General features: G+C 42.7%; 1 protein-coding gene across 1 annotated transcript in view; it reads left to right on the top strand.

The window, feature by feature from the left end:
• Positions 1-1,745: 1,745 nt before the first annotated feature.
• SLC15A2 (solute carrier family 15 member 2) overlaps positions 1,746-26,420 on the top strand; it is a gene marked incomplete at both ends in the record, with an annotated part of 37,825 nt that continues 13,150 nt past the window's right edge. Inside the window, 14 exons of the mRNA XM_084209354.1 lie at positions 1,746-1,877; positions 5,164-5,251; positions 5,875-6,016; positions 7,863-7,955; positions 9,062-9,161; positions 14,797-14,887; positions 16,902-16,979; positions 19,591-19,673; positions 20,662-20,748; positions 21,064-21,153; positions 21,492-21,536; positions 23,247-23,279; positions 24,342-24,430; positions 26,143-26,224. Of these exons, the coding sequence (XP_084065480.1) occupies positions 1,746-1,877; positions 5,164-5,251; positions 5,875-6,016; positions 7,863-7,955; positions 9,062-9,161; positions 14,797-14,887; positions 16,902-16,979; positions 19,591-19,673; positions 20,662-20,748; positions 21,064-21,153; positions 21,492-21,536; positions 23,247-23,279; positions 24,342-24,430; positions 26,143-26,224 (1,233 nt within the window). The remainder of the gene's footprint in view (positions 1,878-5,163; positions 5,252-5,874; positions 6,017-7,862; positions 7,956-9,061; positions 9,162-14,796; positions 14,888-16,901; positions 16,980-19,590; positions 19,674-20,661; positions 20,749-21,063; positions 21,154-21,491; positions 21,537-23,246; positions 23,280-24,341; positions 24,431-26,142; positions 26,225-26,420) is intronic.

The raw sequence follows: 26,420 nt of genomic DNA, 5'->3' as shown, positions 1-26,420 counted from the left end.
GCTTGAGATGCCAGCAGAGGGCTCAGAAATATTTCTGCTGCCTCTAGCATGGGGTCAGACTTGCAGGACTCGAGTAGGTACCAACCTGGTGTGTAGGGAAAGAACCCATGTGAACAGGACCTGTTCTGCCCCCAACACTGGGTCTGCTTTTGAGCACTCATGCCCATGAAAAGGGCTTGATAAACCTGAGCTCCCTGGAGGCTGCACCCAAGTGAACAGCAAGGTTGTGATGTGTGTAGGTCACTGGGAGGACTGAAGACAAGGAGCTGGTTTGTGGCAGTACAGAGGAGGTACCAAACTCTTGCTTTGCTACTGCTGTAGAAGAAAAAGAAACAAGGAAGGGATAGAACTTTCTGGCACCATCTGAGGTTTGGCTTCCAAGTCAGCTGCCCAGCTGACCCAATGTTTAGCTGCCCAGTTAGCAGGAGTGAGATGGGATCTCTGGGGATTTTCAGAGGAAGCAATTCCCAAGTACATGATGGATAGTAATTATACTTCTTCTGTGCAGTCCATCACATCTGATTCTCTTGTGTAAGCATTCTCCATGTCTTGTTAGCAATAACTGAAACTAGTTTAAGGATCTGTGGTGTGGCCAAAGGCCTCTTTCCTGGTTCATCAGCTGCAAACCTGGTTCTTGTGATAACCAAACACTATCAGCAACTCAGTACTTTCACTAAGGACTAGTTTATGGAGATTCCATGTACCAGCTGTGGATTCTGGATATGGTCTGGGCATTACTGATAAGAGAAGGGAGAAATATTTGGGAAAATTAATTGAACTTTTGCCTTTTAAAGAAGCCAAGTGTAAGAGGAAGAAGAAACCTCTGGTCTGCACTGAGGATACAGCAGAGCCACAAGCACTGAAGATAGTTTATGGGAAGGTTGTGAGTTTTGCTCTGCAATTGCATCTGGCACTGGAAGAATGCAGATGAACAGCTCCACTATTGCCATGGGAAAGGCATGGAAGGGAGAGACAACAGTGTACCAGCAGGGAGCTGAGCCCATGTAGCTGCAGGGGGAATCCAGCGACTCCCAGCAGAGATGGGCTGTATTTGTCACATATGGAGCCCCAAAGTGGTCTTCTGGATAACAGAAAGTGAGAGAGAGGTGTTGGGGCTGCTTCTAGGTGCTGGCTGTGTCTGCATGATTAAACTGTCCCATGGGAAAAGGCAAGGTCATTCTAGGGAATTGCTGTGGGAATGAACCCTGGGTCACTTCACTCCTGCAGTAGCAAAGAAATGATTTAACACAGTGCAAGCATCTGTGACATCCAGTGTCCAAGGGTTTGGTGTGATGAACATTTTAGTAGTTATGTCTTGGAATGCGTGGCTTTCCAGTGAAATGAGATCCCTGCAGAGTAAACCTGTCATTACCCCACTGGGAGGGAGATGTACACTCTGCTCCTAAATCACAGGCAGTAGGTGTATCTGGGACCTGGGATTTTTATTCAGCTCACATCTGTGCAGCATTCAGCACCATGCTGGGCTGGGGCACGTAGAATAGCTGGGGGCATGCCAAACAACAGGGAGGTCTGTGCCACCAAGTGCTGACAGCCCCAACCTGTGACTGATTTAGGCTGTGTTCCCTGACTCCTCTTGAACTCTGGAGCTGTCTTTCCTGGTAGCATCTCCCTCCCCTTTCTGCCCTGGCTGCACAAATGTGCTCAATTAGGGTTAACTCAAACTGAATCAAACTTCGTGCCTGAGGTTGGAAATCTTCCCAGTCAACTCACCACAGCCACATAGCATGGTGGGAGACAAGGCGAGAGGGGAGATGAACGCTTTTCAGAGAAATGAATCCAAGGAAACTTTGTTCACTTTTATTTCTGCAGGAGATGATCCCCCCAAAGGAGATTTCCCTCTTCAGAAAAAATCTCCGGTAAGTGTTGCTGCTGGTTTCCTTTGCTTTGCTTTCTGCTCAGCTTGTTTTAAACATTGCAAGATCTCTCTGTTCTCTCCTCTGTTGTGCTCTGGCTAGAGACAAACACCCTTTCTTGCAGAGGGTTGAAATAAGCCTTAACAACTCAAGGCAAAAATCCCTCCACTAACCTGATTAAGTTAAGAAAGTGCAGCTTAAAGGGAAAGCACAAACTGTCTGAATGTTTGGGGAAAAGGGTAAAGGTTTTTATTGCCTTTTCCCTGAACACTACTTTCCTTGTGGGAAAGAACTTAAATCTCTGAAGTGGATGGGGCTATTGTGCAAAGGAGGGAGGGAGCTGAACTCTGTTTAGTTTGATAAAACCCACAGGGAAGGATACCCAGATGATGAAAAGCAGAAGGAAGGACGGGGATTGAGGACAGGCCAGTGGTGAGTGTTACAGAGCCCAACTTTAGTGTCAGAGCCATGAGTTTACATCTTTGCCTCTGTTTTAAAGCCTCAGTCAGGTACATGTGTTGCTGCCTTGCAGCTTTGATGTTTGTGCAGGTTTTCAGGCTAATTCTTGTTGAGTGTTTGACCCCTAAAAACTGTTCACTGTATAGGATTCAGGCAGAATTTGGCTTATGTTGTAGCTGCTTTGACTTGCCGGATAATATGTAATACTTGGTCTTAAAACTCACAGTCATGTCATTAGCAAACCAACTATTTAACTCAATTTTAATTACTCTGCAGACATTAACTATTGGATATCCAGAGCTCCTGGGAAATATTAATCTTAATCCTGTTTTGCCATTAGTCAGCAAGAAGGAGAGCTGAAAACAAACGTCTCCTGTAGTGGGTACTTTAAATGAACTTTCTTTTTTCCAAAGACACAGTCTATCAACTTCCACAGTATCTTTAAGAGATCCATAATCCCACAGATCCCAGGCTTGCTGTGGAAGCTAAGCACTTCAGACTATCTGTGTGTTCATGAATCCAGGCTTAACCTCTTTGCTTTTGCTGGGGCTGTTTGCTGAGCACGGTCCTCCTCTGCCAAAGCGAGCAAACTGGATCTGGCTCTCCACATGGATGAAAGCTTCCCACTTTTGGATGTCCAGGCAGGCCACAGGCAGGTCAGTGATACAGTGGAGACAATACACGAGGGTTTCTGCACGTGCTGATGCCATCTCATGACACACAAGCCAGATGGAAGTACCCCTGCTTGTAAGTCGTTGCTCTGTGTTTGTAAGCACTTACTCAGGGTGGTGGCTCAGGCACTTGGGAAGGTTTAGCTGGGAGGTCACTGCCCCCTGCTCTCCTTTTCCCTCCTTGCCCCTGCTCATCTGTAGGAGGTTCACATTCCAGAGCATGAGTGGCTGAAATGAGTCACTGCATCTTAAACCGGTGCAAATAAATCCACTGGAACTTGTGCACTGGGTGTGGAGGGGTGAGTTCAGGCAGCAGTGCTCCTGCCACCTGCACACCTTGTTTGGACACTCTCTGTACCTCCACCAAATGTTATTAAATGCCGTGAGTATGCATAGTAAGGTCTGGGAAGGAGAGGAAGAAAAAAATCCCTGTTGTACAATTTTACTTCCAATTTCATAAAATGCCTCCCAGCACAAACATGAAACATAATCTGCCTCTTCTGGATTTTCTTCTATTATGAAAAGCTTGTTGGAGAAGAATACTCTGTGTGTGCATATGGTTGTGTGTTTGTGCATTTACAGCTTATATATGCCACCATTTTTAGGCTAGTCTAAAAGCAGGAGGCCCCTGTGCAGTTTCCAAGAGAGCCCACTCTTTCTTACAAGCCATATTGCTGAGCACAATTGTCTCAGAGTAAATCATAAATTAAATGGATAATTATGTATTTACTCTAGTAAAGTAAGAAGGGTTTCTTACAAAAAGGCAGCCCATATTTGGTGAGAAAACTATATACATATATATTATATATAAAAAATTGGACAAAAATATTTGTCATTAGAGGATTAAGTAATGGAAAGAAGGGGGGAGGTAGGAGTTGTGGAGTTTTGATTTTCTGTCTGTTTTGTTGGTCTTTCATAATGTTGAGGAAGACAGCGTCATTAAACTGTACTCCTCTAAACTTGATGCCATTGCTTTGGGAATCCAAATAAGCTTAGGTCTCTTGGTAGTAAAATAAACCTGAATAAACACATCTATTTTGGTACTTTATTTGCATTTGGGACTCTGGGAAGAAATACAGGAATTCATTATTTCTCACATGAAGCACAGAAATGCATGTGAAGAGTTCATCTCACTTTACTGGCCCATACCATGGCTGTTTAAATATATGTGTAGTTGCATCTGTTAATATCACACTCCCCCAGATTCCTCACCAAATCCATGGCCAGCTCCTCTCCTGCTGATTGGCAGAGGCTGGGCATTGCTATGCAAACCTGCTTTCCTGTTGAGAGGCAGTGGAGCCACTAAGCAGCTGGAATCTGAAAGCTGCTTAGCTCAGACCACGGTGGGGTAGCAAGAGGGACAGAGGCCCACACAGGGTCATGCCAAGACTCATCTGTTTAATGCTTTGTATTTCACTTGGGAACTGCTGATGTTAGCTGCAGTAAAGTCAGGCTCAGAGAAAGAGTGGCCACACTTAGACAGGTTTGACAGTCCCATCACTGGCTTTTTTTAAAGTTCTGATTAATAAATTGAATTATCCATAGCTGTGCCAGCAATCTTGGAATATGAAATGGATGCCATGCCTGAGGGAGTGTCAGACAGAGAGCTAATGCTCTGCTTCAGTGAGTGGTGGCACAGCTCAGCACAAGTAAGGAACAGAGATTGAGAGGTAGCAGCTTTACACACAGAAGCAGACAGCAGATCCCTGAGGTCTCCCAGTTTCTGAGGTAAGGTCTGATACTGGAAGAGGGAGCAGTTTTGGGGCAGGGTGGTAGCTTTATACAGTGTGCGGAAGAAAAGGTATCCAAAGGTGTTTTTTTGTTATCAGTGACATTTTAGCATTGCAGTCCAGAGTTGGTAGAACCCTTCCAGTGGAGTTCCTGGAGTCACAAACACGAGGGGCTGCTGACTGCCCATGAATCCCCATGGCAGTCCTTACTGGGCTCATGTCAGCCAGGCTGATTCACTGGGGAGCCTTAATCAGAGCAAGAGTGCTGTGAGGTCCACTCTCTCCTTTGAGTCCAGCTCACAGGCCAGTCAAGCAGCTGTGGGCACTTGGTTTTTGAACTGGACTCCTCTCCACCACCCAGACACTGTGGGAATATGTTGCTGGGGTGAAGGCTTTGACAGTTGACATGTTCTTGTTTGTCTCCCACAGAAACTCTGTGGCTCCAACTACCCCCTGAGCATTGCCTTCATTGTGGTGAACGAGTTCTGCGAGCGCTTCTCCTACTATGGCATGAGAGGTATGTGGCCTGTGACTTTCCCATCCTGAGATCTTTACACAAGCTAGATTCATGTTTCTGAGCTGTGCTGGGTGTAGTATCAGCTGTCTTTCAAAGTTAATTGAAATTTTGGAATGCACATATGAACAGTGTATCCACTGTTCCACTGTTGCTGTATCTAAGATGAGAAGAAATTGGGACTAGAGGGCTCCAAATGTACCTTCCAGTCCAAATTATTGTACAATTCTCTATATCAAACCTGGTTTTCTTCTGTGTGATGTCTTTCATAGTTGATGTGCAATCAGTGTGTTTGGGAATTGAATCTTACAGGCACCTAATCTGCAAATAGAAAAAGTGCATAAACAGAACTACAGGTTAGGGTAAGATAAGCTAGAAATACGTTTTTCAGCTAAACATAAATGTTTATGAGCAAAGGATGTCAGATACTCACATATCTCATTTTAGTTTCTCCTGTGTCAGAGATTATGAGGAAAAGGTCTGGAAACACAAATCTTTCCACAACGCTGCTCAGTTGCTAGACAAATCAGTAGTTTTCTTGCCACCATGATCCTGCTTACCTGCAGATATACACATTAATTATATGATATGATTTTTTTGTTTTGTTTTGTTTTGTTTCCTTTTAGCTGTCCTGACACTCTATTTCTTAAGCTTCTTCCACTGGGATGAGAATCTCTCCACTGCTGTGTACCATGCCTTCTCTGCATTGTGTTATTTCACGCCTGTCATCGGAGCCATCATGGCAGACTCGTGGCTGGGCAAATACAAGTAAGTGAAGACCTCTCTCTAATTCAATCAGCATGCAAGGCCGGTGCTGTGTGTGCTCCCAGTTTTGAGCTGGCTCAGACTGCAGCAAAGACACACTTGTGAAGGTCAGCTCCTCTCTTTTAAGAGAGTTGATCTGTTTGCTCATGCTGTTCTGTGCTTGTCTAACACCCAAAGGCCAATAGGCAACAAAGTTGGGACAAATTAAATGTTACAATAACCCTTTTCTTCCACTGTCCTTCCCTACCTGACTTCAGGAAGCTGAGGTATAGGGCAATTAACCTTCAGTTTGCTAAGGTCTGCTTCTGAGAAGGATTCAAAAATAGTGAGGAAGAAGAAATGTCATGGTGTAGATCTCAAATTCAGATGAAATATCATTAATTGTAATGTACTTACTTATGCTTCTCACAGCATGGGTAATGTATCAGCACACCCACTTTTATGCCTGAGAAACCTGTGCTCTCTCAAATCATCTCCATCAGCACATAACCAGGTAGACTCTTCCTGAGTAAGAGCCCTTAGGCAGTCTTCCCTTCTGATGATAAGCTGTGGAGCAAACATCTGCCCCAGAGTGGTGATGAGCAGCTGGATATAGGACTTTCTTTGCTTGGCACTGTTTTTTCATTGTCTGAGAAATCTTGGCTGTCAGGGTGATGAAGTGCAGCTGAACTTTTCTCTCTAAGACTAAGCCTATCTGGCAGAAGTGTCTCTATAGGAAATAAACAGCTGCCATATGCCTGTCCAGAAGAAAGTTCTTAAGGAGCTGTCAGTGTCCTTTTTTTCTCTGCTCTCAGTTTTAGTCATTTTCTAGTTTTAGTCATTTCTAGTCCATTTGAATGAAAAAAAAACCCACTAAACAGTGGGGCTTTATTAAATTTATTATTTAAGGTCACATAGCAATGTTTATTAGTTTTAAGGCTGTTTATCTTGCAGCATGATTTTGTGAGAAGGTAAGTCCTTATACAGATGCTCATATGTTAGGCAAGAGACTTTGCTTGGAGTAGTCCCTATAATTTAAGGGGAAGTGGCTTTTACTATAGTAGCTGGACCTTGGCCAATATAACAGATTAGAGGGGCTTTTTGGAATGACCTGATGTGCTGCTAAATTAGCTGTTACAACCAGGGTTTGAATGTATCAGGGACCTCTTCCATGCTCAAAGCTCATATGACTTCTTCTAGTGTTTCTGTCCTTACAAGTCCTTTGATTCATCTCAGTATGTGTCTTCAGCACAAGAATACATAGATTTATCTTAATCTAGAGGGTGATGAAGGAATAGAATACACTCAGGGGTCTGATCATCCTGCTCATATTTCTTCTTCTCCCTCACCAATGCATGGGAGGCAGATAGATGAGCTCGGTCTTTCAGAGATACTTGGGACTCAAAACAGACTTACAATGAGGAAACCACACTCCTAATTCAGGTTTGTTGGTTAGGTTGAATGTGGGCAACAGTCTCTAGATACCCCTTCCAGTCAAGGGATTCACTTATGCACATCCTACAAAATGCCAGTTATTAGTAATCTGGAAACTGAGTTGGGCTTGAATAGTGCTCTTCTCTTTGCAGTCTTCCATGCGTGACAAGGCTGGAACACTTTTCATGTGTTCTGCTCAGTAATGTCTACAGATAAAGCAGGGGCTATCCCTCCTTGATCTGAACCCATTTGCATGTCTATTCCTTCAATGTTGACACAAAGGAATTACAGCTGCCCACTGTACCACTGGTAGAACAAACCAGTTCCTTGTGTGCCAGCCAAGTAGAGCTCCCATATCAGGGCCCATGGGCACACTCTGTTTTCAGCTTGTACATCACCCAGCACCTTCAGTCACTGCTGTTTGCTTTCCTCACAGGACGATCATCTACCTCTCCATTGTGTATGTTGTTGGCCATCTGATAAAGTCAGTCGGTGCCATTCCATCCCTGGGCAACCAGGCAGTTCATGTGTAAGTAGCCCTTGAAGCCACAGTGCTGTAGCAGGTTGTGATGGTAGTTAGTTTACCCAAGTCTATAATTTCTTTTATCTCCAGACCAGCATTTTGGGGGCTGTGCATGGATTACTTTCATCAAGGAAGGGTTAGGAATGTCTGAGTAAGAGCAGAAGGGTGGACCTAGTGTGTGACTTTTCCAGGTGGAGTTGGAATTCACCACACAGACTCTAACCCCTTTGGCACAGGCATTGGGATCACCCCTCTCTGCTCTACCACGCTACTGGTTTGGTCTCCTGCATCCAACTGCCTGCACCAGGTTCCTTCCTGGAGCTTGCTCATTTCATCAGCACAGCTGCCCAGCTCAGCAAGGTTCCCTCATGTGCATGGGAACACAAAACTGAAATACATTTTCTGATGACAGGGGGAAGGGTCTGTCTCTTCCACAGTATAATACAGCCCTCTAGATTCTGAACTGATAGACTTGTCAGAGTAGTGTCTCTGAAACCACCGAGGTGGTTTTGTCTGTGTAGTCATGGCTCAAAAAATATGCACATGCAGGCAGGAGCACATGTTGTTTACAGAACAGTTTTCTTTTGTCCCAGACCTGGTCAGTCCTGATACTCTTGTTCCCTAGAGACATAATCTGTCAGGCCAACAATGGCATTTTGAAAACCACTGGGAAGTAGAAAGCACACAAGAATGAGCTTAATTCAAACAGTTTGTCTGCTCTTACCCAAGCTACAAGGCTGCAAAAAGTACTCCCCTTTTTCTTTTTTTTCTTTTTCTCAATTGATCTCTGACACCTTTTGTTGTCATATAAGTACAAATAATTCCACAGATATTTGATCTCCTATATGTCCATTGGACCTCAGAGCAACAAGAAACTGACAAAACCAGTTTGGTTAATTGGTTAATTAATTGACTGGTATGGAATGCAGAAATTAGGATAATTAATTTGTTTTTCAAATTATTAGGATACTTAATTTGTTTATCTAGCTCATCATCATTACCTGCGTGCAAAAGATAACATTCTCAGAGGAATCATGGTTGGGTGACACTAAAATGCTTTCATAAGCTCTGGAAAGGTTTTGCAATGGTGATATTTTTGTTCTTGTGTGAAGGGTCCTGTCTATGGTTGGTCTGTTTTTGATCGCCCTTGGAACGGGAGGTATCAAGCCATGTGTCTCTGCATTTGGTGGGGACCAGTTTGAAGAGGAACATGTAAGACTTCTTTTCTTTCCTAAAATCTGCAGTTTCTGCTTACTTTGTGAGGATGTTTATGTGATCAAAATCCTGTTGTGCTAGAATAAGGTCAGTTTGCTGGAAAAGACATAGTAAAGCATGAGGTAGGATGGTTTGCATAGGACTTGAGAGAATCTAGATGCTTCAGGAAAGCAAAATGACAGCAGAACAGGATTGATACTGAAAAGGATAGGTCATCATAGCATCAAATCATCTAAATGTTATTTGGATATAGAGTTGTTGAAAAATCCTGCCTTGCATATCACAGAACTGTATATATCACAGCTTAACAAGGGTGATTATAATGCACTGCAGTGGAATATGGCAAATGAAAGAAAAGACTGTATCACCAGCCTATGCTTCTGTGGGATTTTTCCCTCAAATCAGTCCTAGTCCGTGTCTCACATGTTGTTCAGAAAGAACTGTAGGAAATTCTAGTCTTTTGCAAGTAATGCCAGAATGTTTTCTGGATATTCCAGAACGGAAAGTTCTGAAGAGTTGAGAAAATGTTTCTGTTTAGCTGTGTTTGTGCTGTCTATCCTGAGAATTGTAGTCCAGGTGCTTTGTGTCCTCATTCTCTGTCATGAGTGCTTAGCCCCTCATCTGCACTAATCTCAAACTCCCATTATTCAGAACAGGGGCTAAATCAGGGATAAGGTAGTGCTTAAGGAAGCAAAGCAGGTCAGGAAGTGCTAATCCTCAGGCAAAATGCTAAATTTTTCAATTGACTCGAAGTTAAATAGATTTATGTTGACCTAACACACAAAAATCTCTATTTTCTCGATGACAAGGATTCAAATCACCAAGTTGTGTGCAGGGCATAAGTCCTCAAATATGTAGAAGGCTGCTGCTACAGAAAAGAAAATAAGTGTTGGGGTCTGTGGTAAGGAGGCTTAAATTTAAGGACGATTATTTAGGACTGACAGTGTGAATTTTTTTTCCAGAAGTAGATCTAGAGAAACACTGGAAAATACTAGGGTCTTTGTGAGATGGAAATTCCCATCAATGGAGGCATTAAAGAAGGACATTAGACTAATAGTGTGTCAGGAAGAGCACTGGTAAATTTAGATAAGAGTTGGCCCCTTGGACAAGGAGCCCAGTAGGGCAGTTTTCTCCTTGTCTTTTGCAATGAAGTATGAAGTCAACATGTAATGAAATAATATAGACTAAATTTAAAATTTTGGGAAGAGTTATGCTTTTTGCACATGAACTGAGTGATGCTGAAGTGATGGAGCTTATGATTACTTAGAAGTAACAAAACATGGTATGTTCTGTGGTCACTTGTCCAAAGCAGATCCTCCTGCAGGCATGTCTACATGATGTCATGTGCTTTAGGGGATGTGGCAGGAAGGGGATCAGCAATGCTCTGCTGGTCACCAGCCTCCCCAGCCGGCACAACTTTGAGTAAAAGCAGGCTGGCAGCACAGCACACGTGCTCTGGCACAGCTGCAGGCGTCCCAGTCCATGGACATCCCGGCTTGCTGCACCAAGAGCTGTCCCAAAAGAATTCTAAGAGGTCCAACAGCAGCATTTACACAAGTACTACTTCTATGAATATTAATGATTAATAGTGTTTATCCAGCATCTTTCAATTACCACCTAATTACAGTATGAAAATCTGTAACACTTATCTTCAGAGTGTTTTATAGACTTCAGCTAATGAATCTCAGCACCCCTCTCAGGCACATGCATATTCTTATTCCAATGTTACAACTAGAGCTGCATTACAGAGAGAAAACCTGAACTGCCTGTGTTTGTGTGGGCCTGTACTCATTCTCTAGCATTCAGACTACATCTCTCCAACAAATTTATCAAATATGAAGGCTCAAACATTCACCTGTGTGCTACCTTCAAGAAAAACTAATTTAGAGAAAAAAACTGTAAAAAGCATTCTGATAAGAACAATGTGTTCTGCTCTATTTGTTCTTTTTCAAACATTCTTTTCAAAATAGAAAGTTTTCTATTTTACTATTTTGAAATGACTTGGCCTTTCAGAAGAAACAAATGTTTTATGCTATGTGATAGGAAGTTTAAGTCATCAGAATTGGAATGAGAAGTTTTGATTTTGTAAGGAATGAAAGGTTTGAGGCCAAACAGAATATTTCTCTCCTCTGGAGTGGTGTTTGAGGGGTCTTATGTTGTGGGAACTCAGCGCACTTCTCCTGAGGGCCAGAGCTACCGAGAGAACCCTTGGGGAGCTCGGGAGCCTTGGGATGTTGCAAAAAGTACCTGGTGGCTCAACTTTGACCCTGCAAGAGATGTTCCACCTATATGTGGGGACATAAGAATCACTGGCGTGTAAAAGATATAGAAATAGAACATTTATAAGCTTAAGCACAGTTTTTAAGATTTGGTACAGGGGGGTTGGAAAAGAACAAGATGGAGGGAGTTAGGGCCTGCCACATGGCTTTTCCTCCTTCTTCTTGTCTTCCATTTTCCGGGTGACGTAGGTATTTTTGATAGGTTTATAGTAAAGGTACACTTAGTAATAAAAATTATAAGTATTGGAGACAAAAGATAAATATAGTCTACGTAAACTTTGTTATAAAAGGAGGTGGCCGCCCTGTGGGCGGTCAGAGTGCCTTTGGCTGCCTTGCTGGTCAGACCCCGGCTGGGCAGAAAGAAAATTTTTGTAGATAAGAAATAATAAACAACCTTGAAGACCGAACCTGAGAGTCCAGCCTTGTTTTTTTGGAGCCCGAAAAGCGAGCCCATCTCACCCTTGTCTGGGCAGAGACAAATAACAGCCCGAACCCGGACATTATGTTTTATTTTCTTCCACTCCAGGTAGGCTGAAATTAATTTTAAAAATTCACTATGAAATGGAGCATTTGATGCCCCCTTAATTTTCAGGACACCAGTAAACTTCATCTGAGTCCTTAAGTGCATGGGCTTATTTGTTTTGTCTGAAAACTTGGAATGAGGTAGTCTGTGTATAAATAACTAAATTACCCCTGCTATTCCATGAGACAAGTTTATGTTTTGAGGTAAATGCCCAACATCAGTCTGATTCTCTTTTAAGTACTTCAGAGGCATAATAGTTTTGGATCTGCCACTTTGAGAATGGCACTACTACAGGCAGTGATGGGGACTAATTTGGTGGGAGGTCAGATAGGGAAAACAGATTTATCTGCAGGAGATTTCTAAATGCCTTTGTCTATGGGATTAGAAGTCCAAGTTAAAAATGCCTGAACAAAATTATATTTACAATATGTTATATGAATGTGAAGTTGCTGCGCATATTAATTAGGGACCAAAGCTCCTTTCAAGCAGTATGGTGTTTAAGGTGCTAAATAGCTTTCCTTTGTTTCTTTATTTTCTGGTTGCCAAGGAGATCAGGATTATCATGTACAGTACCTTTTCTCAAATTAGCTAATCCAAATCATGTTGTTAATGTGTGTCTGCTCTAAAGATTAAGACAATAGGGACAAAATTCTTTATTCCAATCAGTATAATTTGCAAGCTGCTGGGTCATTATTTTTGTACTTATTTCAATTTTTCTCGGACCATTTTTCTTTCCATCACTAAAATCTGAAAATGTGTGAAATAAGATGTTCCAAATTCTTTATGCATCACTATCCTCTTCTCTTACTACCACATTCTTTTTGTTAATTGTTGCTCTAGACTTTATCATGTCAAGAGCTGCATGCTTGAGTTTATCACAGCTCTCAGAAATTCCGATTTGCTCAGATATCAGGGGTTAGAGACATGCCATGACAATTTGGCTAGAAGAGGGCAGGACTGTGAGGGTTCTACTGCACCACCTCAACAAGTCAGGTGAGGGCTACCCAGGAATGGGGAAGATTGCTGAGCCTACTCATCTCTCTAGTTTTCTCTATGATGACAAATAACTAGTCACAAAGGTAGAATGAAAAAGAAAATATAATTTTACCAGTTTAACAGTAGAAAGGTCTGGATTATCAAAACCACCAGCAAGGAAAGGAATATAACAGATAGTAAGACCCACTGCTGTTTTCTGTTAATCATGAGACCATGCCACTGAGATGATTTTTATAAAGCTTTCAAATCCTTTAGTCTAGGATAAATAATTTAAGAGGAATGTATGGGTCAGCCTTGAACACTCTAGGAAATAAAATTGTGTAAAAGTCAAAAGCTCAGTTGATGGGTGTGCTGGGTCATGGCAGAAAGCCCTTAATCCAAGTAAGGAGACCCCCAGACTCCTTGGTGGGTGGCAGTGGGAGATGATGGGGCTCTCACCCTGACCTTCTCAGCACCCACTTTACAAGGGGGCATAAAGAGAAGCCCTCTCATAGTCTCCCACCTCCCTTTCTTCCCTGCAGTAATCCCCTGTGATAAGAGGCTTCTTGCCGTACGAAGTAGCAATATTTCCTGTTGGCTGCACCATCAGTTACAGGAAGGTTTGTTACATTTTTGGAGCTCAGGATTCATTACTTTACAGCTGTCCTCTTTTAGCTGCCTGCAATTCTTCACGCTTTCTCCAGTTTTCTAGCCTTGTGAATATTGTTGTCTCAGGGAGCAGACGGAAGCAGGACACATTAGAAGGAAAGGAGACAGAACAACACTCCCTGAGGAGTTTTCTAGCACTCAGCTAAGTTAAAGCTTTGCATTCAAATGATGCTCAGGTCACAGAGACGAGGCTCAAGGTGCCCTGGGGAGCTCTCTATTGGGCACCATGCAATGTCTGATGCAATTTTCCCCTCTACCTTTATCATTTCAGGTGTCCCAGAGCTGCTGATACACACGAGCATGGGGTGGGTCAGGTAGCCGGCTTTTGGTTCCCCTCTCTGCTGTGCCACCCAGGCACAGGGAGGAGGTTAACTCTGTATACAGCACATGTGTGACTGTGCATATATGTCCCTCCCACAAGCAAGGAGAGCCTGCACACACACATTACTCCTGCACAAATGACCAAACTCTGCATCAAATTCTTGATTCCTTTCAAATTATGAAATATGCAGGAAGAAAAAAGATCAGCAGGAATCCTTTGACTCTATAAACTACAATATGTTACAGTTTAGGTTAAATTCAAATCTCTTAGAGTTCATCCTTCCATCAGGCTCTTGAATTTGCTCCCCTAGATTTAATTTACCCTATTAGTGTGAGGTTGATTTGCCACACCTTGATGGTCTCCTCTTCGATGGATACTTCTCAATTGCTGGCACTCTTTCATCTATGCTGTGATTACCAGTTCCTTAAAATATACAGGTTTCTTTTTCTATTTCTACACAGGAGAGGAGGGAAAAAAAAAAAAAAAAAAGAGCTCAGACATGGAAAGAAATTATGAGCTTGTCAAACCATGCCAAATTGGATTGAATTAGGTGACAAAGGATCTGAATCATGCTACTTGTTCTGAATAAGTAAATGCTTTCCCCTCCATCCAGTCTCACAACACTCTCAAAGCAGCAGCTTTTCTTCTGAAATGCCAAAAAGCCCCAAAGTGCTTCTCGAGTAACGTGAGCTGATTTGTGTGAGCATTTACCATCACCTGAACACGAGCTTGTTTGCCTAACATTTTATGCACTTTGTGTCAATATTTACCCAGCCTTCCTAACAAGAGAATTGATAGTGTTCAATTTGCAAGCCCAATGCTGTGTATTAGCCATGACATTGACATTGTCTTCTCTTGTTTTAGACCTCAGAGAGAAGCAAGTTTTTTTCCATCTTCTATTTATCCATTAATGCTGGAAGTTTGATCTCCACGTTTGTAACTCCTGTATTAAGAGGTCAGTGTGGATTTAGAATAAAACAATAAATTAGTTGCCCTCTAACTACTCTGCTGTGCATAGTTAGACTCTTATGACAACAGAATGGCAGAAATTATTTTATCTGTGGAGTGGTCAGTATATTGCATTTACACCTTGTTAATCCTGCTGTAGCAGCATGACAGATTTATGATACAGGCAGACAACTCACAGAAATTATATTCCTGGTTGTATTTCAAAACCAGCCTGAACTACAGAATTAAAACATAAAAGGTGGAAGGACCTATATGGTCACCTATTCCCCACTGCCAGTGAATGATTTGGCTTCAGGTAAACTGTGGATGGGAAATGAACTCTACTGTCCTGTGCAATATCAGCAGGGCTGGTTTTAAAGTCCTACCTTTTCCCTCCCACGGGTTGCTGCTGACTTCTGGAGGGCTCTGTCCTGGCACTCAGGCTTGTCTGCGTGGATCTGCTTGCAAGATTGCTGCCCTGAGCAACTAGCCTTGAAGACAAAGCACAGGCCTATGCCCCATTTAAGACCTACTTTATATTCCAGCCTGCTCGCAAAACCCTTTTTAGTCCCCAAGCCTTGCTGCACTTACTTCATTGTATCGCAGCGCTTCGAAGCCAAAGGGATTGGCACACTCTAAATACGGGCACAGGGGCAGAGCAGCAGGCCATAGGTGATGGGGACAGGGACAAGGTAGTCTTCACATTTAGTCACCATTTTTTCCATTCCATTCCATGGCTTCCAGAAAGCTCTGTTTGTTTGGAGTGTCATTTAAACAGGCTCTTGTCTCATGTTTACAGCATGCACAGGGACAAAGACAAATGCTGTATTTCTTTCTTGTTCATTCTCTGGTGTCTCTGGGTCAGCATTCAGTTGGGAAGGGTTTTTGCTTAAAGTAGTCAATGGGCAGATGAAAATCCAATCCCTTGAAGCATCAAAATATGAGCCAGTATAAAGTAGTTGCAACGAGGAACTGGAGAGGATGGGGAAAGAGTAATATTCTTGCTAAGTGTGAAATCTTTTCTTGGAAGAGCAGGAAATGCCGTTTTTAGACATTAGGTACAAATACAAAATATATACTTTTAGGTAGAGAAGTCCAAATCATTTAGCATCTTAAAAGTTCAGCGTGCCCAGAGAGCCCATGCTCTCAGCTTTGTTAGATTTTAGCTAATTTGCTGAAAATAAGTAAATGAATGCTATGCATGCACACAGCTGTGCAGCTGTGATTTTCCAACTACAACAAACAGGAGCAGCTGAGGGCTTCATGGATTGGTCTCCTGTTAATTCTATTGGCTTACTTTAGCCATTTTGTCATTATTCATGTGAGAATGAAGTAATGTCTAACCCCTGGCATTCAAACACAGAGCCCACTGCTGGTTTGCTGTTTGTAGCCAGAGCGCAGTGCAAGAGCTGACCTGGTCCAAGAGGCACAGGTTTCAGCGACCCAGAGCTCAGATTGGTGCAACCCATGCTGTAACACACCTGGTTTCCTAATGGGTTGCTGCAAGACCTGACATTTGAAGCAAGCTGCCCTAGTGAGATTGGTGGTAGTGAGAGAGGGAACTGGAGTTCTAGGACTTATCCTAGAACTCCCACTTTGTCCACTGTAGGTCGCTATGAAAACAGATTCAGGTTTTACACTCCAGACTGATGCAGCACAGTACTGGTTATTTAGATCTAGTCAAATACAGAATGGCTTCAGGTTATTTGAAATGTTGTGCTTTTTTTCCCCAATTACAGTTCCTAGTACTTGTTTATACCTATTTGTCTGCCCCCTCCCTTCAACTGTTTGCATCAATATTCCATTATCAGCTGCTTTGGCTGGCAGACACTAACCCTGCTTCCAAATTGTCTTCATCAAGGGAGGACAGCTGTTTCAAGGAGATTCAATTCACAGCGTCAAGCACCAGCAAAGAAGATTTAAAACCAGGGGAAGTGACTGATATAGGGAATCAAATCAAAAGCCCCAGTAACATAAGTCTAGATGTAATGACCTGCTTTTATTTCTGACTTCTTTTTCAGGGGATGTTAAATGTTTTGGAGAGGATTGTTATGCACTGGCTTTTGGTGTCCCAGCAGCACTGATGGTGTTGGCACTTGGTGAGTGGAAATAGTGGTAATAGGAGCTACCAGTTTTGAGTCCATGGATAGATGAGAAAATGCACAGATTCACTAATTCTGGATGGATACTGTGATGGGAAATGAAAGGGTTCAAGTTCACCTAACAATTCCCAGTTCAGAACAGCAATAAATAGCAGTAGTTGATTGATGGTGGGCTGAGCATGGTTTTACTCTAATCTTTTATTGTGATACGGTTAAGGGGGTGGTCTCATGGATGTTTCACAGTATAATTGCTATGCTCTAATGCAAAGGAAGGCACCAAAATGATTCTCCTGAGGGCTTGCAGCTTTGCCTATGAGCAGGCATGGCCTTTGAACTGCAATCTGAGCAGTCCTTAGAGATCCCCAGCTTATAGAAGAGAAACTTGACATGGCACTTCTAACCTTTCCATGAGCTTCCTGCAGCTTAAGGCCATCTTCAATGGCTCAGACTTCTGCTGCTGAATCTGTGTGCTGCAAAAGGAGCTAGATGAGTTGTTAGTTTCTTCTGAGCTGTCTTACTTTGCTTAGCTGAAGTAATTCCCACAATTGCAGTGACAAGTTATTATTACGTTGCAATAAAAAATCCTTATTATCCAAGGAGACAGCCACAGTCCCTGTGCTTTTTAATGCTTGCATCTTTGCCCCATTAATGTACTTGTCAAAATTTCTTCTTCAACCTTTATAAAACATTCAACAATCTCCCCATTTTTAATGTTACTCCTTGGTAGCCAGCACAAAGGACACCCCCCATCAGCTTTAGTTTCACAGCTGCAAGCTCTGAGAAGAGCAGTTCCCTTATTATACTGCATGTGTGAGCTTTTGACACAACACGGGGTGACTTCTCATTCAGCTTGTTACCTTCACTGAGAGACCAAGCAGTTGTGTGATTTCACTGCAGCATCTGGGATTTGAAAAGTTTGTCCCCAAGAGAATGTGAATGTTGCTGTTTCCACTCAAATTTCCATCAGGGAGAAGCATCAGGAAACTGAAGAAATGTCATCAGGCCACAGCTAACATTGCAGCAATTCTTTTCAAAAAAGTGCATGGTCACGGGCCTGAGAAGGTTCTATTTTCCCCTGTGGCCTGTTCCTATCAGTTTAGTGCCCCACAGTGTGCACCATGCTGTGCTGAATGTTTCTAGCAGAGCAGTAGTTGCCCAGGGGAAAATGAACGTGTAAATGTTGCAGTTTCAGTGAGGGCATCGGTGGAATTTGTTTTTAGCTAGTGTCCTGCTGCCAGATTCCACGTTCTGCCTGGCAAAGCAGCTCTCTGTTCTTTTGTAACATGCTAAAAGGCTCTGGGGAGTGATATATTTGACTATGTGAGTAGCATGTAGAACTGGAGAAAATACCTTTTTGGCCCTGACTGGCCCTCCCCCTGTGTTGATGGAAGGCAAGGATAGATTTGGAAGCAGATTTAGAGCGAGATTTTCTGGGCTGCTACTGTTCCTGAAGGATGGGGTAGATTGATACCACTTAATTCCAAATTCTAAACCTAATGCAGGAACATCAGCTCCCAAAGGAGTCAATAGCATCACCAAAAGGTATTTCAGCAAACCTGATGGATCACATTTTTAAAAGCACCAACATCTTCACAGAGAAATGCTAAAAATTACATAGTGCAGCTACCCACTCTGGGTGACTTTGCACAAATGCAAAGTGCTACTCACCTAAACTGACTTCAGAGGTCTCTCAAGTTCTGCAAGTCAAACCTGGACACTAAAGGTCTTCATAGTCAGGTAAAAGCAAAGGTGTGTTCCCTGTAGTGTCTCAGGCTTCCTGTGTTAGGACAGAAGTATCTGCTATTCTCTGCCTGTGGACTGACCCAGACAATTGGGCTAGTTTTAAAAGTTCAGGTTAGTTAATTATATGGATTTCATGCTCAGTTTTAAGGTGCTTCTCCCCACTAATGTCTTTGGAATTCCAGTGTCCTTGAAGACTCTTATAGAACAGGAAAAATGATACACAATCAGGTAACTCCATCTCTGACCGGATTTTGAAGTCTCGTTCTGATATTCTTTGTGCTTTGAGGGAGAAAACCAGGATAAAACACTATCCTAAATTGTATATCACTTTGTGGAAACCATAAATGGAGGTAATTTCTGTTAACATCTCTGTGTGAGGCAGGGATCTTTGGGCAGTTTCCATTGAAATGTGCGTGAGGTGCAAGTGCACAGAGCCTGTGTTGAATCTGGATTAATCCTCACAGGTTTCCAGTGGGTGAGGATTGATTTCCAACATCAGGTGCAGCAATTCAGTGTAGATTGTACTATAAGTTTAGTCCACAAAAAGCATAAACAAAGTGAATTTTCAAAGTTTTGGTTCCCAGAGTGAATCAGATGTGGAGGTGCCTGTTGTGCCGGAGCAGATATTAGGCCAGTGGTGACTTTCTAGGGATCACACTGCCTCTTGTAGGATGTTGCATTTTCTTCCATCTACAAGCATTAAAGGACTCCTGTATATTTATTTAGTTACAAGTGCAATCCTGTGTGCCCCAAGGGCAGAACATTTCTGTTGAATACACGGGTGGGTGATCCTTCCCAGAAGCCAATGCAGGATTGAACTTCAGCCATGTGAATCCCCATTTGGGTAATAATATTTTTTTTTCAGTTGTGTTCATTGCTGGAAGTGGACTGTACAGAAAAACACCACCACAAGGAAATGTCTTGCTGGAAGTATGCAAATGCATTGGTGTAAGTGCGTGTAATTTTCTTTTTCATGTATGACTCAGAGGCTGCAGGGCAAAAAGGTGCAAAGGGATAGGGGAGGTGACTTTTGGAATTCTTCTCTTGCTGCTTTGGGATGTCTTGCTGATGAGCTGTAAGGACTTAGAAACACATTTAGATCCTAGTTTATTTTTTCATGATTTCAATTGTTTTACCTTAGCTCCGTGAACTGTTCAGTTGATGTCCATGTAGTAGAACCACAAGTGGCAGGTGCTGGTGCAAACTGAACTGAAAGGAAAATTCAAAAACTCGGAGAGTATCAGATATATGACTCCCTTTTTTTTCAGTTGAATAATTTTCCTGAACTTTATCAGTTCAGCAGACAGTAATAGCACACATTCACATTATGGACATTCAGCATGTTCATGTAAATGCAAGAGACACTTGCTGAAGTTGCATTAAAGCCTTATAAATTGTTTTTCATGGTGTGTGAGCTGAATACAGTATGTGAAAAATACTCTCTTATTATTAGGTGGATAATGATGTTTCTATTTCAGGAAGCTGTTGCTGCTAAGCAGATGTTTTCTCTTTATCTAGGTCAGTCCTAGTGCCAAATTTACCTTGGGGAAACAGGCAGGATCTTAAAGGCAGGATTTCTAAGTGAGGTCTGCTTTTCTGTCAGTGTGTTGAGTGACTGGAGCACACAGCATAAACAGGCCAGGAGCTGGACTTCAATGACCCTTGTGGGTCCCTTCCAACTCAGGATATTCTAAGATTCAGTGATTCTGTGATTCATTCCCCCTTCATACCTTTAATCAACCAGTGTCATAGAAACTTCCCTGTGGACAATTCATCATAAAGCCTCCAATCTGAGATTTTAGAGGTATCCAGCAACCCACCCCCCTCAATGTTCTGGCACTACTTACATTTGGAGATGGGGAAGGTAGCCTTGAGTTGGGAATGTGACAAGGGCAGGTACAGCATGAGTGAGTTACTCACCCATTTTTCTCCCTAGTTTGCTATTAAAAACCGGCTGAAAAACCGCTCCCGTGAGATTCCAAAGAGAGATCACTGGCTGGACTGGGCTTCAGAAAAATACTCAGTGAGTGATGCTCTACCTGGTAGGTTTGGAGTGGGAAGGGGGAGGTAGGCAGACAGACAGGGGAGAGAGTAGGACTAGCCTGGCCACACCATTCCTCACATGCATTTTCCTGTACCTTCCCACATCTGTACTCTCCTGACCCTTAATGGGCAGTTTAGGTGCTGCACTGAAATGTAGAAATGCAAACATTTCCAATGTCACAAGGAAGTGCAATGAAGAACTGCTATGCAGAAAGAAATAGGATTTATGCTTTGTGGCTTGAATCACCTGTTGGCTTTACACCCCTACCTTACGTTTTTGCCTGTTCCCTTTTAGAAACAGCTGATTGGGGAGGTTAAAATGGTGACTCGTGTTCTCTTCCTCTTCATACCACTGCCAATGTTCTGGGCCCTGTTTGATCAGCAGGTACAGTACAGTGGGTACAGCTCTGCCTGCCAGCCTTGGTTGGCACCTCTGTCCTTTTGGGGTAAAGTGAATGCATCCTGGGGACACAGCGGGCCACAGTCCTACCAAGTGTCCAGGGCCTTCCACCATCACTCCTGATCAGCCCTTGAGAGTCCTGCCAGGTGTCTGGCACAGGAGGATGAGAGGGGAGAATGTGCCCTGCCTAATGACAGGTGTTACAGGGAAGGGAAGGAATAGATGGGAAATAAGACCTCCATCACTGTCATCTTCTCTTTCCCCGTGTTTTCTAGCCCCATAGAACATCTTGAAGGCTTCACTGCTGTCTGTTTTCTCTTTAGGGATCCAGGTGGACTTTGCAAGCCACAAAAATGAATGCTGATTTTGTAAGTACTTAATGTCATCAGGGCTGGTAAGACTAGTAGTAACATCCCTGCTCTTGCTTATTAACCGGAGTCTTGCAGTACTAAGAGCGTCTGCTTGGTGAATCTGGGTGAGTCTCACTTTTGGTGATTAGAAGCCAGAGGCTCTGTTCATGCAGCCATGTTCAGTTCATCACAGCTCATCTCAGCTAGAAGTGAGGGCTGGGGAGCCATCAGCAGCCTACAAGGTCAGGGGTGCTGACCTGCTGGTAGCCAGTAGCCGTGTGACCTAGAGCAGGTAGGATTTTCAGCCTGCTGCCTCCATGGAAGGCAGACAAGTCACTCAGCACTTTTAAGGTGTGACTAGAGCTGTTGTACATTTCTGCACTGGATCACTTGGTGAAAGATTAATGAAGCCTCTCAAAACCAGCAGGAATCTTGTGTATAGGTTAAAGATGTGATAAGGATTAATTAGCTAGTTTCCATAAAGGTCTTCAAAGGTGTGAATGGCTACAGTAGCAGATAAATGTAGATCAGCTATCTGCCCAAAGGTGTCTGCACACTGGGCTGTTTTTCAGCCCCATATGTGTTTTAACAGGCCATCTAGATCTGTTTAGACATATATGTTTTCACAGACTATCTAGATCTAGCCTGTAGATGCTCACATCAAAATCTAGGATTGTAAGTGTCCATTTTCCAGTTTAAAATTGACTTAAAGCTGCAAATTTGAGACCTTCTATGTCACTCCTGTTAAAAATTGGGCTCTCAATATGTGATACTCATTAGGCTTAATTAGTTCAAATGAGGCATGAAAAAGACTACACCTTGGGTAATATTTATCCACCTCAGAAAGACAGAACAAAGTCCATGCAGTCTATGTGATGTATATCTAAAACATTAGTTTTCTGGTGTTTTGCTCACATGTACTTAGTCATCCATTAGCAGGAGAGCTGAGTATCACCAGGTGTCACTACTGGCCTCTCCCAGGTGAGGAAAGATAGATAGATTCAAGGCTTTTTTTTTTGTCACACCAACTTGGATAGCTCCTTGGCTTTTGTTTCAGTCTCCTCTGCTCTGCCCTCATGAGCTGCCCCACCTCAAGAAGGTGAAAATTAACTGCAACATTGGAATGATCCCACCCTTAGGCTTGTTGGAGTTCATGTTCATAATACTCTGTGACTTTCAGTTCAGTGGACAAGGGCTCAGCTAGGAAGTCTGAGTCAAGCAGGGAATGATTTAGTGTCAGATGAAGTATTTGCAGGCTCATTTCCTAATGGCACATTTCTATAGTGTGTGCAATGTAGCAGGAGGGGGTATTTGCCTGGTATTTTTCCACTCTCCCGGGAAGCAGCTGTGGGCAGAGATGGGCAGCCAGTCTAGACTCAGCTCAGGACAGGACTGGCAGACAGGAGACAACCCCCCCATCCTTCTCCACTCACCTAGTTCATGGCTCAGCCAGCCTGAAAGATGGGCCTCAGTACCTGTCACAAGCTGTGTTACAGCTGCCAAATATCAAGGATTGAGTGCAGCTTCCTTCTGCAAAATGATCTTATTAAACACTGTGTCCTCAGACAAAAAGTGTCAAGAGCACAATATCAGCTGCTAAAGCCAACATAAAGCATTTGAGGAAACCACCTTGGCTGCAAAGGCCTCTCTGGGACCGATTACTTATTTACCATATGCGCTGATATGTTACAGTGTTTATGAATCACTTGGAATATCTTTTTGTTTCAGGGAATATATGTCCTTCAGCCTGACCAAATGCAGGTAAAAAATATCACAGGGTAGGAAATAACCCTTAGAATGTATCTTCTTCTTTTCTCTCATTTATATTTTTCTCATGGGATCAGTGGCCATTCTCTGCTCCTTTTCAAGGTAATAGCAGTGCTCCTGCTGGTTGCTGTGGTGTGGCCTCTGCCTTATTGTTCACAGGCTGCTTTGCAAGCTTGGGGTTCAGAAGACCCTGAGGATGTCCTAATGCAGAAGTTGATTCCTGCAGAACAGTGCAGAGGTGTGGGGTAACATACCACCATAATAATTCTTGAGCTAGTGCTGGCATGTGGAGAATGTAACCTATATCTCCTTTTAACAGGCTCCTGTCCTGGGATGAACATTGTTCTTGAAGTATGTTTGGTTCCTCCCTTTCTGCAGGGGAGATGAAAACATGAAAGCAAGATGGTGCTATGTTGTCACAGTTGATTACAATTCTTATGGTGAATAGCACTGGAGAAATTCAAAGCTGTTCTGTTCCCTGAAATGTTCCTTTGGAACTGAAAAAACATTTCTCCCTGCTTGTTCTTCATTGCTTTCTATTTTCTTGCATTGCCACTTCTGGCTGGCAGACAAGCTGTGCCCCTACCAGGAGAAATCTTGTTCCTGGGGGATTAGTCGGTTGTGTTGAAGTGTGAGAAATTGCCGATCTCACAGAATTGTGCCTGTTCCTCTGGGATTTTGCTGGAGTCCCAAGATGTTTCCATTGTTGCTGATTTGTAAGGTCCCACCACAGCACCAAAGGTCACCTGTCTCTATTGTCAGTGGGCTTTGTACTCTTTAAAAACATCATGTTTTAGTTCTCTCTCCAGGAAAACTGGGCCAGTGATGCTTGCTTGCCTCTTGGAGGGGAGGATATGAACAAAATGTATTCATGCCTGTGAAAACTTAATAGCAGAAGCTGTTAAGTGCAAACTGTGATTATATTTTAAAAGGAGGTTTTAAGTGTTTGTCCATGTCCCTTCTGTAATGGAATTATTTTTGGAGGACAGTGCTTTATGGGTTTAATTAGTAAAAGTTGCTTTCTAGCCACTGAACTCCCATTCTTTTGTATTGCAGTTCTTAAATCCACTTCTTATTCTTGTCTTCATCCCAATTTTTGACCTTGGGCTCTACCCCCTGATAAACATGTGCAAATTGAATTTCACGTAAGTACTTGGGGACAATGCAGATACATCTATGCTTTTTCTTTTGCTGTATGTGTGCAGAATAGCTTTAAAGGAAGAGAAACACAATTTCCCATTCACCTTCCCCAATACTTGAGTATACTTCAGTGCCAAGACTCAGCCTCGCCCTCTTCCACAGAAGGAAGTGGCTCGTTTCCTCATGGAAATGCCAGAGGGTAAAACTCAGTGATGTTGGATTCTGCTCTGTACAGATTTTTCCAAAAGCAGATACGAGTAGTCTCACTTTGAATTTAATCATCATGTTTTCCACCTTGTTTCCCAGTCATGCCTAAATAATTCCCTCCTGAAAAGTCCCCATGGGACCCAATTCATGGTCCCATGCTGGCTAGGATCTAAACCAGTGAGTGCATAAGGAGATTTCCACCTGAGCTGAGCATTTTATCCTTAGTCTATGTTAGCAAGAAGTGCAGTGTAATAGGAGCAGACCTCAGGTTGTTTATGAGACCCACTTTATGCAATTTGTGTGAATTAACTTCAGAGTATCTGTATACTGCCTCTGTGGACTGATGCCCTGTAGCAGTGGAAGTACATTATGTGCACTCTTGGAGTGCCTTTGTCAGTGGAATTTCAACTGAAAGAAGACAAGTTTCTATGCCCCAGCACCACTTCTGCATGTGAGTCATAGCATGGGAAAGAGTAATGAGTGGGGTAACTGGCTTAAAAAGCATATTCCTAATCCAAACTAAAATGCAGGACAGACAAAACCCCATAAAATGGGGGTGGCAGGTGCCTTCAACCTGCTGGTCCTTCCCCACCATGCTGAATTACTTGCACCTGAAGATATACCAAAAATATTGTCCAGCCCTGCAGTGGTGCCCCTTTTGGAGGATACACATCAGAGACTGTGCTTCTCCCTGATAACCACTGTGAGCCCATGGCCTGGACTGTGCCTTGACTTGGCAGAAAACTTTCTGTCTGATGACCAGATCACAGAATAGTTTACCCAGCAGCACAAACTCAAGCACCAACCAGGATTAAATGCCAAGACTAAGACCATTACAAAGAGTGGAGATGACTGAATCTAGAACCAGATTTGTCTCGGATCTCAACAGCTCAATGTTCAGTTTGAATCTGCTGTTCTGGACATGTATCTGATTTATATCAGATTTTCTCACGTAATTCTGGTAAAGTTGCACTAGCTTTGTCTTGAGTTTAGAAGAAAGCTCTTTATTTCCTAGAAATGTAAATATATTGGCATGAGGAATAACCCAGAATGATGCCCCAGATGGTCAGAAACATTGATGACATAAAACTACACATTTTTGTATTCCTCATTCCCACTGCTAAATAGAATGTTACTTGTCTTTTGCCTTTCCCAAAAGGGACTTGAAGATACATAATTTCTGGTGCTCCTTCCAACATCATGGATTAACATAATGTCATGAGCTATTCCCACTAGAAGAGCTGGGAAAAAGATAATGTGAAACTTGCAAGGAAGGAACTTCTTTTCACGGCATATCAGTTTTAATTGGCCTCAGTGTCAGCCTCATGCAGAATAATAAAATAGTTTTAAGTTAAGAGACTGGCAATTTAAACAGCCTGTCATCCTGAGTGCCACCTGTTGGACAGTTTATTACATGGTTTTGGCACATCTTTGGCTCTGAGGAACGGTATTCTATAGTTTAAATTACTTTTTTTTTTCCTTAATGGCACCTCTTTCATTTGCTTCATAGACCTATTAGGAAAATGGCAACAGGTATGATCCTTGCAGGGCTGGCGTTTGGACTTGCAGCTATTATAGAAGTCAAAATAAATGTAAGTAAAGCACAAGGCATTCCTCAGAAATACTTTCTTTCCATGGGTTGTTATTAGTTATGTCTGGTAGATAATCCTTTGAGCCATTGTGCTCTTTAACAAAAATTTGTAATGTTTTCTTTAAAATTGAGCATACTAATCCAGTTGCTAATGATAATTCTTACCTTGTCTACTTTTCCCTCTCTTTGTCTCTATG

Source organism: Fringilla coelebs, assembly GCF_963513975.1.
Source record: "Fringilla coelebs genome assembly, chromosome: 7".
NCBI lineage: Eukaryota > Metazoa > Chordata > Aves > Passeriformes > Fringillidae > Fringilla > Fringilla coelebs.
The sequence above is the reverse complement of the archived record's forward strand: the minus strand, read 5'-3'. Positions and strand labels throughout refer to the sequence as shown.